The 12,816-nt window shown below is 39.8% G+C and overlaps 1 protein-coding gene across 2 annotated transcripts; it reads left to right on the top strand.

The window, feature by feature from the left end:
- The first annotated feature begins 169 nt into the window (after window positions 1-169).
- Window positions 170-6,815, top strand: csdc2a (cold shock domain containing C2, RNA binding a). 2 transcript variants are annotated; one of them, XM_034193765.1, is made up of 4 exons: window positions 170-310; window positions 4,990-5,298; window positions 5,774-5,896; window positions 6,009-6,815. In XM_034193765.1, exons 2-4 carry the CDS (start codon window positions 5,111-5,113, stop codon window positions 6,169-6,171), a joined length of 474 nt encoding a protein of 157 aa, XP_034049656.1. In that variant the 5' UTR covers window positions 170-310; window positions 4,990-5,110; the 3' UTR covers window positions 6,172-6,815. The 2 variants fall into 2 exon arrangements, with proteins under 2 accessions (XP_034049656.1, XP_034049655.1); XM_034193764.1 differs by lacking the exon at window positions 170-310 and having other exon boundaries at window positions 4,965-5,298.
- Window positions 6,816-12,816: the final 6,001 nt, after the last annotated feature.

Genomic DNA, 12,816 nt, shown 5'->3' with positions numbered 1-12,816 from the left:
AAAAAAAAAAAAATGTGGGTGTGCAGGTTTGTCTACATGTGGCCTTGCAGACTGGCATCCATAGGCTCCAGCCTCCCCGTAACCCTTAATTGGAGAGTAAACAGGTATAGAAATAAATAAATGGATGAATAGACAAAAGAATGAATTGGTGGTTTTCACCCCCCCCCGTCTCTTTCTGTCTTTTCACGCCCGTGTCGGTCGCGTCCACATCGTTTGTCCTTTGGCTTCCTAACGCCGTCTTGTGTCGGATTAAGTCACAAAATCGCCTTTTATCGCCTGAAAAAATCGGATTATTTCCCGCCTGAACACGGTAAGTATATTTATTAAACGTTTCGACTTTCCGGTTGCACATTTTCAAACATTTTAAATCGAGCAGATCGCGTTTGATCGTCATCTTTATTTTTTTAAACGCTGCTGTTTTGATCTTTTTGTACATGGTCGAGGACTATGTATAACGTCATGTTTATTTTTATTTTATTTATTTATTTTTACCAAAAATGTTTTCCACCTGCCACATTTGTGAGAATGTTCTGGAATCAAACCGCCTGAATGTTATTTTTAAATCATTTTTGTGGTTAATTATTCAAAGTCCGCCTGCTGGCCCAGCTTTAAGGGGACGGATTCGTCCCCCTGTGTGAGAGACAGACAGTTTAGTGTTTAAAAAAGGAGAATAAAAGAGTTGGTGTGGAGCCCTACGTGCCTGCCATGCTGATGCAGCCTCACCGAGCCGCTGCTCACTTTGGCCTTTTGTCTCGTCTCTTCTCACTCAAACCTTCTCTGTACCGTCTTAAAATACACTCTGACTCCTTCTGATTAAATGTTCATCACTCCTTCTGACACACACCGAACCACCTTCAGTAAAAACGTCCATTTGATGAGCTAAAAACGAGCTCACAGTCGGTGTGATGCATTATGAAGGCGATCATATGGAAGTCCATTCATGCCAATTAGTAAAAAAAGAAAGAAAGAAAAAGGCTGCCTGAATTTGTCTCATGCCATAATTATGAGGTGCTAGTCATGACTTGACATCCTCAAATCAGAAGTCCCCATTGTTAAGAGATGATGACATAGGAATTCAAATCTTTAATTACCATATTTTCCAGAGTATAAGTTGTTTGTTTTTGTTTTTTCTTTTTTAGTAGTTGGGAGGCCCTGCAACTTATAATCAGACACAATTTATGTACTGAAAAATTGAGGGTTTTTTCAGAATTGGGGAATAATACTGTTGTGTCTGATGATGGGCGGACGTTCACCCTGGGTTATACGGCCAAACATACAGCTTTAAAATATGTTCAACCGTATAACAGCAACATCATCAGACACAAGGGAGTTATTCCCATTCTAATCCAGTTCCATCGGTTGCACAGTTTATTTTTCTGTAGATTATTTGGTCAGTGAGGCTTATTGTAAAGCAGCGAGTGTCTCTCCAACAGCGGTCAGGGCGCAGAGTAAGCCATCAAACTTGAAACGGTAATTCTGTGTCAGAATCCACATCAGTACTTCTGTACGGTATCTTAAATTCACCCATTTCAGCGACACGCAACTTTCTCTCATTCTGAGCTAACAGCACTAACAGCTAGCAGCGCACGCAGCCAGTGTTCTGATGAATTGTGCGTCTCGACAGTTCTGCATCCCGACAATACTGCACATGTGCAGTTGCGTGTGCATGCGCTGTTGTGCATGGAGGACAGGAATGACATCTTGCCAGAACACCGGTCAGGGCGCGGAGTCATACATCTTTGGCCACCGTTCCACAGATATTATACGCCTGACATGTCACACGATTAACCAATCAGATTTGTGGAAAAAATGTAATTGGATTAGAATAATAATTATAGTAACTGTTTATATAGGACTCTCACAGGAATCAAAGCAATAAACAAAATAAAATGCAATAATAAAACAATAAATGCCAATAATAAGAACTGCACTACAATTGGGCACCACAGTCTCGTTTGAGGGCGGGCGCTAAAAGGGTAAAATATGACGCATATGATATAATTTCTCTACTTCCAGGGACAAAAATACAACACTTTCTCTGAGTTTTTGTGCAAATTACACACAAAGTGAAAATACAAAGAAAAGGTGATGATGCGGTGGGAAAGTGGACATTTTGCGCTTTGTTTATGATCTGGAGCACAAACGTGTCAAGGCGGTTTTGCAGGCGAGAGAACAGAGCTACTCTGTTTAGCTGTATAGGCTAACACCTACCCGCATGATGTATCCCCTTTGCCTCGTCTTCCCTTCTCCACTGGGAACTGAAAAAAAAAAAAAAACACTTTTCGCGACTGTTTCGGTGATTGCAGCCAAAAACAAACAGTCCACCATTTATCCATGTGAAGTTATGCTGTGTATATGTTGCATAATGGGAGCTGAGGTCCCCATAAGTGGTCAAATCCCACAATATCACGCAGGGTTCAAACAAGACTGCACTGCCCTATAGTGCACAAAAATCCAGATTAAAGACATGATGATACACTCATATGTGACTTATAAAAGGGTTTTTCCTCTTCAAGTGACATTTTTTTAAACAGGTGCAGTTTATACTAGATGTTACTGTTTTAGCTGATACATAGGTTTTTAATTTTTATTTATCAATCAATCAATTTTTTTATATAGCGCCAAATCACAACAAACAGTTGCCCCAAGGCGCTTTATATTGTAAGGCAAGGCCATATAATAATTATGTAAAACCCCAACGGTCAAAACAACCCCCTGTGAGCAAGTACTTGGCTACAGTGGGAAGGAAAAACTCCCTTTTAACAGGAAGAAACCTCCAGCAGAACCAGGCTCAGGGAGGGGCAGTCTTCTGCTGGGACTGGTTGGGGCTGAGGGAGAGAACCAGGAAAAAGACATGCTGTGGAGGGGAGCAGAGATCGATCACCAATGATTAAATGCAGAGTGGTGCATACAGAGCAAAAAGAGAAAGAAACAGTGCATCATGGGAACCCCCCAGCAGTCTACGTCTATAGCAGCATAACTAAGGGATGGTTCAGGGTCACCTGATCCAGCCCTAACTATAAGCTTTAGCAAAAAGGAAAGGAGAAAAGGATTTATTTTAATTGTTTTTTTTCCAAATGTGTTTATTGTTTTTGCAGTTGTTTCATTGTCTTTCACTTTCTGCATTGTGACAATGTAAATGTAGTCTGGACCTCAGTGTACTCCTGAGTTAAAATAAAAAAATAAATGAATGAGATATTACGTCTTATTGTCTTGTAATTATGACATCGTTTACCATAATTTGTGATCAACTCAAACAAAATTAATGAGTCATAATAAATGATTATTATGAGATGCTAAGTTGTAATAACTAAATACTACTACTACTACTAAAGTGCTCTATAGCCTATGTCACCCCCTGTATGTCAAAGTATATGTGTGCCACGTTTGGCTCAGTTCTGCCACACAAAAATATCTTCTCCTCTTAATAATTACTACTATTACTACTAAAGTGCTCAATAACTCATGTCACTCCCCGTATGTCAAAGTATATATGTACCAAATTTGACTCAGTTCTGCCGCACAAAAATATCTTCTCCTCTTAATAATTACTACTATTACTACTAAAGTGCTCAATAACTCATGTCACTCCCCGTATGTCAAAGTATATATGTGCCAAATTTGACTCAGTTCTGCCGCACAAAAATATCTTCTCCTCTTAATAATTACTACTATTACTACTAAAGTGCTCAATAACTCATGTCACTCCCCGTATGTCAAAGTATATATGTGCCAAATTTGACTCAGTTCTGCCGCACAAAAATATCTTCTCCTCTTAATAATTACTACTATTACTACTAAAGTGCTCAATAACCTATGTCACTCCCCGTATGTCAAAGTATATGTGTGCCAAATTTGACTCAGTTCTGCCACACAAAAATATCTTCTCCTCTTAATAATTACTACTATTACTACTAAAGTGCTCAATAACTCATGTCACTCCCCGTATGTCAAAGTATATATGTGCCAAATTTGACTCAGTTCTGCCGCACAAAAATATCTTCTCCTCTTAATAATTACTACTATTACTACTAAAGTGCTCAATAACCTATGTCACTCCCCGTATGTCAAAGTATATGTGTGCCAAATTTGACTCAGTTCTGCCGCACAAAAATATCTTCTCCTCTTAATAATTACTACTATTACTACTAAAGTGCTCAATAACCTATGTCACTCCCCGTATGTCAAAGTATATGTGTGCCAAATTTGACTCAGTTCTGCCACACAAAAATATCTTCTCCTCTTAATAATTACTACTATTACTACTAAAGTGCTCAATAACCTATGTCACTCCCCGTATGTCAAAGTATATGTGTGCCAAATTTGACTCAGTTCTGCCACACAAAAATATCTTCTCCTCTTAATAATTACTACTATTACTACTAAAGTGCTCAATAACTCATGTCACTCCCCGTATGTCAAAGTATATATGTGCCAAATTTGACTCAGTTCTGCCGCACAAAAATATCTTCTCCTCTTAATAATTACTACTATTACTACTAAAGTGCTCAATAACCTATGTCACTCCCCGTATGTCAAAGTATATGTGTGCCAAATTTGACTCAGTTCTGCCGCACAAAAATATCTTCTCCTCTTAATAATTACTACTATTACTACTAAAGTGCTCAATAGCCTATGTCACTCCCTGTATGTCAAAGTATATGTTTGCCAAATTTGGCTCAGTTCTGCCGCACAAAAATACCTCTCCTCTTAATTATTACTACTACTACTGCTACTAAAGTGCTCTATAGCCTATGTCACTGTTAAAGTTTATGTGCGCCAAGTTTGGCTCAATTCTGAGGTGCAGTTGTCTCTTAGTAAATAGAAGGAATACGGCCGTACCTCTAAATGCACTCTGTTTAAAGCTCTCCAGCTTTGCTGTTAATTTTGGAACATTGAAGTAAAAGTACACGGGTTGTGTTTTTGTTAAATCTCTCTCTCTCTCTGTGTGTGTGTGATTTTTAGGCCAGCCTCGCTCCACCTCTCCAGCTCTCAGGTCTCCTCGCTGCACACCTCCACTCCTGAACAGACGTTTGTGCCATGCAGGAGGCGTAACCCTCCTTCGCCTTCTTTCTCGTGTTCCAAAACACCTGACCTGTAACCAGCCAAGATGTCCGACCCCGACACGTCTTCGCCTGCAGAACCCCCACTGCCTCTCCCGTCTCCTCGCGTCCCCCTGCAGCTGTCCTTCCCCTTCCTCAGGGAGGGGAGTCGGGTTTGGGAGAGGGAGAGGAAACCGCCGCAGCCTGGAGAGCCACCCAGCCCGCTGCCCACCAAACGCACCCGAACATACTCAGCGTAAGTAAAGACAACGGCTGACTGAGACATAATGATTAAAAATGGTCTCATTAGCTGTTTGATGCGTTAATAAAGTAGCTTCTGGTTTGACACGTATTTTTCCAGCTGATTTTGAGTTGACTGTCTTCATGGCATGTTTGGAACTCCGTACGCATGTTTTAGCACGTTCTGCACATCGCCGAAACTGAAAACAGTCCAGGTTTAAGAACAGGCCGGAAGGCTCATTAGAAGGTCCTCCCCACCCTCCCTCCCTTAAATGAAGACAACATTCCACAAAAACAACTTTAATGAGCCAAAATGTTTTGTATTTTTATTAGTTTTTCATACACTCACATGAAGCTCTATCAGTGTCCAGTATTTGGGACTGTAATCTCACTGTGCGGCGTGCACGAGTGTGTGTGCCATCCAGAACAACCACCATGAGAAACCACATCGCGGCTGTTTTCTAACGAGGTACTCGTCTGTCCCTCTGCAGGACAGTGCGAGCCAAATCAGGTCCCGTCTTTAAAGGGATGTGCAAGAACTTCTCCAGGTCTCAGGGTCACGGCTTCATACGTCCATCACACGGAGGAGAGGACATCTTTGTCCACATCTCTGAGTGAGTGTGTTCGCTTGCTCATTTTGCGTGGTTGGAATATTTTGATGGATCTAAATTTTTTTGTTGGTCTCCGGGTTTAAAAAGTTGCTTTATCTTTTTTTTTTCCTGGCAGCATTGAAGGAGAGTATGTTCCCATGGAAGGAGACGAGGTGACGTACAAAGTGTGTCCCATCCCTCCTAAGAACCAGAAGATCCAGGCAGTGGAGGTGGTGATCACCCACCTGAATCCAGGCACCAAGCACGAGACCTGGTCGGGGCAGGTCATCAGCTCTTAGACCAGAAGCTGCAGCCCTGCAAAGGTCTCGGATTGTAGCAGAATTTTGTTTTAAATTTTTCGGTTTCACACGTCAGGGTTATGAAGGTGGATCAGATTCGGTGAAGGTTCGGCCTGAGGAGTGTTGGAATTACATCAGGGGTAGAACTTTTTGTTTTTTTGTTTGTGTTTAGAAAGAAGCATAGAAAGCTGTGGAATGTAACAGTCTGAATGTTTTAGTTTTGGGGTCGTGTGGGGTTAGACGTTAAAATTTGAAACCTTGGTTTCAGGGCTCGGTGCTAACATTTTTACTATGAGTTAGGAAACACATTTTATTTGGAATTACAGCAGGTGTAAAGTTAAACGTTGACTCTATAGAAAGACAAGATCTGGTTCTTTGAAATTCTAAATTTACTTAAAAGTTTTGTATCTGAGTACATTTTTTTCTACATTCCACTACGAAAACCTAAGGCATGCTACCACTGCCAAAATTAGTGATGAAAATCAGTGTAAGAATGTACTCTTTAGCCATATTGTGTCAGTGTTTACAACAACGGGAGATAATGTCAACCAGTCAAACAAAAGGTTTGTTATCAAAAGTCTGAACTGTGCTTCTCTGGAGCTTCATTTAAAGGGACCAGTGTCCTTCAAAAGACAGAAACAGACAAAAGAATGCGAAGGAGCCAGCGCACGACTCTGTAGCAGGGATGATACGATACCACTTATTCCACATCCGATACCATACAGATACTGGAACCGTCAGTATCTGCCACTACTGATACCAATCCAATACAGTTTTCCCCGTCTTAAAACAACTAATCTGTTAATAAATACATTTGTTTGAGGTACTTTGCTAACTTAGCCATCTGACAAAACATCAACTCAAACTGTGAGACAAATATTCTGCTCCCCTATAACGGAAAACATGCAGAGTCGACAGCATGACTCAAATGTGCAAGCAAAGACTTGGATCGGATCCCAATATCCAATATCTGATCTGATTTGTATTCAGGTGAAGCACCACCTGAATACAAACGTAGACTACAACAGCATGAGTATGGAATTATGAAATCTTAAAATGGATTTGTAGCAACTTTTTCCACAATAGTTCTTACCCGCGGAGGTGCTTGTGTGTTTTTGCAGATTCTCTCGGCTGTTTTGGTGGTTTGTTTGCAGAAGTAGTTTTTAAAAAGCTGTTTTTCACAAACTTTTCAAGAGAGCTGGGTCTAACCTGGAGTGGAAACCTTTAAAATTTGTGCTGTAGAATGCACTCAGCCAAGAACCTTTTTTTTTTTTTTTTTTGCGAGCTCGGAAATGTTAGTACAGCAACATTTCATGTAATTTGCAGACAGTATAGTTGTGGGGCAGATATGTGAAACACTTGCTTTTTTTTTGTTAATGACACCAAAAAATGCACAGATATAACTTAAAACGTTATCCCGCCAACCTCACTTTTTTTTGCCAGTGATTGTTGGAATGGATTCAGCTTGTCTGAAAAGAGAACGTAACACTTCATATGTCGAGCAAACACAAATGAAGAGTTCTTTTCTATGTTTGCTTACACAGTTTTAATTTTGGACAGACATTGTTTGATATATATAATAATAATTTTTAAAAAGTTGAAATGGTACCAAGCTCAGTATGGTTGTATTATTTTTTTTTAAATCAGTCCATCCCAATCACGATTACATTGATTTAAAAAAAAGCAAACAAATTGAGCTTTACACGATAGAGCTATATTTTTAAAAATTATATATAGCAAACAATGTGCAAAATTTTATGCCAACTGTAAGTCAAGACTTTGCTGCACATTTGAGCAGCTTTTGTTGCCATCTAGCAGGTGATGTGAGCATTTCAGGGCTTCTGGTATAATTCCTACTTGAAACTCAAATTCGGTGGAAAAGGTATTTATAAATGCCAGAAATGCATGATTATTATTATTTTTATGCATGCGTGCAGTGCTTTGACCTCCCAGTATTAATGCATAAAAATTCAGATTTTGAGAATTTTGCGGTTTTTGAGTTTTAAGTTATTTGCCAGAATTACATTCAGGAGGACAGAATTTCTCCTGACAAGCATAAATTACAGTCGTGAAAAATACACAATCACAGTGATATTTTACATGTATCTACTCCACTATGAATTAGAAAGTGACGGGCAGTCTTGCCACAATTACTTTGAAAAGTTACTTTATTAGTTACTTTTTTGGTTACTTTATGCAGTTACTTTATTAGGAGCTGCAGACAACTTGTAAGTAATAAGTAATGTAACTAGTATATCTAACTTGGTTACTCTTAAGATTTAGTAATCAGCAAAATAACAGTTCCGCTAATTCACAAAGCAAAATTTTTTGTTAGCTGATTAGCTTTTCAGCTAACATTGAAAACCATTAGCGGACCAATTAGCTTCCGCTAAATTTAGTTCTGATAACTTTTAGATCGCTAACATATTTTTGCGGGCATAGTGAATAATGCTTAACAGTTAAAAAAATTGTGAAGCCTGAAATCATACATTTTAGTGTCTGCCTGTAGTATACCTGTTTTGTAGCAGACAGACAACTATGAAAGGTAGAGCTCAATCCTCTGCCAGCAGAGGAGAGCTGGCTACCAGAGAGAAAGATAGAGGAGAAAGAGAAGGGAAAAAAAACTAAATCATTTAATTTCACAGCCATACAGACTTGCACAAATGATCACAGGAGTCATGCACAGGCAGACAGGTTTGACTTATGGTGAAATTTTAAAGTAATTCTGGACAACTTATTGAAATTAATGTCACCTCTGTCATTTTACAAAGTGAAAATATCAGCAATATGTTTTAGTTTTAAAGTAATGCACAGATTTTGAAGGTTTTAGCGTTTACAGACACACATGCCGAAAAGCATTATGGGAAGATTTGTTTTCTGCCATCCAGTTGATGGCAGTGTTCATTGCAGTGTGAATACCAATTGCCACACATTCACTGTAAGTGCTGAATCACTTAACAGAATTTTCACTTTTCAAATTGCCTCTTTTTTTTAACAAATGAAAAATTTACATATGTACAAATACAGATTTATTTGTAAAAACCAACACACACATTACAGTAACTTGTGTGTTGGTTTTTACAAATACCAACCAACCACTGAATGACTGGTGACGTTAATTTCAATAACTTGTCCGGAATTAGTTTGTTCAAAATTTTAACCATAAGTCAAAATTGCCCTGCTGTGCATGATTCCTGTGATTCGTCTGCAAGTCTGTATGGCTGTGAAAATAAATGATCTCTTTATTTTTTGCTCCCTTTCCTTTCTCTCTGGTTACCAGGTCTCTTTTGCTGAGAGAAGGCTGATCTGATACAGGCTCGTTGTTGTTTGATTACCCTTGAATTTGTTCAGAAGTGTCAGTAGTTGCCAGTGTACTGGAGTCAATACTAAACGTTATCGGTTTAGCTTTTAGCTGTAGCTTCCGGTAAATTTTTTTTAGGGGTTTATTGGTTTAGCTTTATAAAAGTTAACTTTTCAGTTAGCGGATTAACAGTTATCAAAGCTAATTCTCTGGTTAGCTGACTAATAGTTACTTTTCTGAGTACTCAGTCTTAAAAATAACCAAGTTAGATGACTAGTTACTTTATTAGTTATATCCAGCAGCTGCCGACAAGTTGTTACCAGCCATTTACCATTTAACTGTATGACGTAACTGTAAAAAGTAACGAATAAAGTAACTTTTCAAAGTAACTGTGGCAACACTGGCAGCGGCATAAAGGAAAACGGGGTGTGTTAACATTATAAAAAGTTTCCGTCTAACATGAAATGGAAACCGTTATTTGAAGATTGCAAAAATGGGTGGAGCCAGGAATTTCTTTGCAATCATTTTTTTAAATGGTGCAACGCGGAGAGTTTTGGATCTTGGCAGAGGGATGCAACAGTCAGTTTTGTTCAAAATGTTCAAAGATTGCTGTGCGCACCACCTACAGGTAGAAACGGCTACTGCAGCGCTTAGCAATGATTTTAAATGAAAATTAGCCACATGACAAAATGTTTTAATGACGTTGACCCCTCGAGGTTTCAAAGGTCCTGGAACAGTTCAGACTTGAGTTTTAAAACTGCCGTCTTTATCCGGTCGACCTTCATCCTGTTGCCTTCACAAATTCTTGACATTTCTTTTGAGGTGCCACAAAACGCTTGTCGGTGCCAAATGAAACGATGAGTTCACTCCCAGTAGGAAACCACAGGACCAGGGTGGTCTTCTTGCTTCCTGGCCTCTGGGAATGCGTTTGGACTCATTCTGTAAATTTGTACCACTGCTGTGTTTAGGGTGTAGAAATCCAGTGTTGTTGTAGCCGCGGTCACACGGTGACGTGGTGGAGACGGACGGTAGCTGAGTGATGTTTGGGGAACCGGCCTAAAGGGTTCTGGAGGGACAAGGTGGAACAGGAAGGAGATGGAGTGAAGTTTGATTTTTAAATGGATTAAAGCAAGTGTACGAATGTAAAGCATTTAAGGAAAACGTTTTCTATTGTTCTGATCGGTGTGACTCCTGCAGACGCCGAGTTAAAGTAAAAAAAAAACAACACAAAAACGACGGGAAATAAGTCGAGTCGCTTCACTTTTTCCCATTTTTGTCCGAGTCAGGGTTTTGTTTTTCTTTAACCGTCACTGATTTAAGGTTTTAAAACTATTTATTGACTTATTTATTTGACTTTGTTACTACGAGGATGTCAGATGTTTCAGAAAAAGCTGCATTTATACGTTTTTGTGCAAAAAAAGAAGTCTTCTCACTCTAATGACGCTAACCTGTTTTAAATCTGTTTGCTGTCGTCGAGGCGCAGCAGATAACCTTTGACCTTTCCAAACACATCTTTCTTATTTGTGGGTCAGATTTCAACAGTTCTTTTTGTTGTTGTTTTGGAAACTGGTACATTTTGTACCGTTTGCTGTAATTTTCCACCGTCGATCTCACGCAGTAAATCCGTCACCTATGCATCGTCGAGCGTTAGTCAGTGTGTGCGCTGCTCATCACGCGTCTTTATGGTTTTGTGGCAGAAACAGGTTTGACGTTTGTGTTCACGTGCACTTTTATGTCAAATCACTGTGACTGTCTGCTGTCATTTAGATAAAGTTTGAATAAAAGTTTGCACACGTGTCCGTATATGTTGATTATATAATGCAGTGCAAAGACTTGCGCTAAGATTATTTTTTTATTTTTTTTTTGAACTCCTTAGTGGAATAAATGGGGCAGTTATTTTTGGAGGTTCTTTCACCACACAGCTGTGTGATCTCAGCAAATATTCACTTGGGTTTATTTTGGTGCAGACTGTGACACATCTGTCATCCCAGGATCTGATGGATTGTTCAGTTCTCACTAAAACCCCTTAAAAAAAACAACACAAGTGATGCTTGTGTTAGTTTATGTATTTAAAAAAAAAACTCTAGAAGAATGCATGAACAGGTTTGTACTTGATAGAAAAAAGGGCTGCTGCAGGCACTGAAATACAGCAACTTAAAGGGACATAAAGACGTGTTTAGTGGGTCATAGAGAGAGACAAATCTCGCCAACCCGAGAGGGAGAGTAAGACATGGCAACCCAGAGAGACAAAGACAGACATGGCAACTCATACAAGCAGAGATAGATGTAGCCTCTCAGAATGATAAGAGACAGACCTGGCAACCAAAAAGAGAGCCAGGATAGCACAGGCTAGAGAGACAGACATGGCAACTCCTACACCAAAAGAGAGAGCCAGGGCATAGGAATCCAAAGAGACAGAGACAGACCTGGCAACTCAAAGAGAGCCAAGGCAGTGTAAGCCAGAGACATGGATAGACCTGGCAACTCATACAAGTACAGACAGACCTGGCAACCAAAAGAGAGCCAGGGCAGTGCAATCCAGAGAGACAGAGACAAATATGGCAACTCATACATGCAGAGACAGACCTGGCAACAAAAAGAGCCAGAACAGTGAAAGCCAGCGAGACAGAGACAGACATGGCAACTTATACAAGCAGAGACAGATACAGCATCTCAGAAAGATAAGAAACAGACCTGGCAACCAAGAAGAGGGTCAAGACAGAGCAAGCCAGAGAGACAGAGACAAACATGGGAACTTGTACAGGCAGAGACAGACGTGACAACTAAAAGGAAACTGGGACACTGGAATCCATAGAAACAGTAAGAAATACTAGGTCACACAGCCAAAGACACACCTTGCAATAAAAAGCCAGAATCCTGAGAACCAGATCTGGCAACCAAAAGAGCAATAATGCAGCAACTTACAGAGACACAAAGAGGTGTGGCAACACAGAGAGACACAAAGACATACCTAGTGATTCATAGAGACAGACAGATCTCACCAACCAGAGAGACAGAAACAGACCTGGCAACAAGAAGAGCACAAAGGTTTGAGAAAACAGATGCTGACCTGAAGAGACCAAAATACACGGACAGACAGAAAAGGGGCGATATGGGACAATTTGGAGACAAGGCAGTGGAAAAATATGAGAATACGTTCTCAAAGCATCCTTGGAGAATTATCCAAGGTCCAATCTGACAAGCTGGAAATTTGACGTTTAGTCATCTTTTTAAATATCATTGGTTCACTACTGCCCCCTAAAGGTAAACCGTTTTTTTGGTGAGATGATGAATGAGTAAAAACAATTCTCTTTGGAAAAGCAGATGATAGCAGAAGATATTTC

This window comes from Thalassophryne amazonica, chromosome 18 (assembly GCF_902500255.1).
Source record: "Thalassophryne amazonica chromosome 18, fThaAma1.1, whole genome shotgun sequence".
Classification (NCBI taxonomy): domain Eukaryota; kingdom Metazoa; phylum Chordata; class Actinopteri; order Batrachoidiformes; family Batrachoididae; genus Thalassophryne; species Thalassophryne amazonica.
Note: the sequence above shows the minus strand (reverse complement) of the source record. Positions and strands in the feature narration are given on the sequence as shown.

Excerpts from the sequence above, each read along its gene's own strand:
- csdc2a (XM_034193765.1), top strand. The coding sequence starts at position 5,111 with ATGTCCGACCCCGACACGTCTTCGCCTGCAGAACCCCCACTGCCTCTC. Across the intron at positions 5,299-5,773 it reads CGCACCCGAACATACTCAGC|GACAGTGCGAGCCAAATCAG; the intron begins GTAAGTAAAGAC and ends GTCCCTCTGCAG. Across the intron at positions 5,897-6,008 it reads ATCTTTGTCCACATCTCTGA|CATTGAAGGAGAGTATGTTC; the intron begins GTGAGTGTGTTC and ends TTTTCCTGGCAG.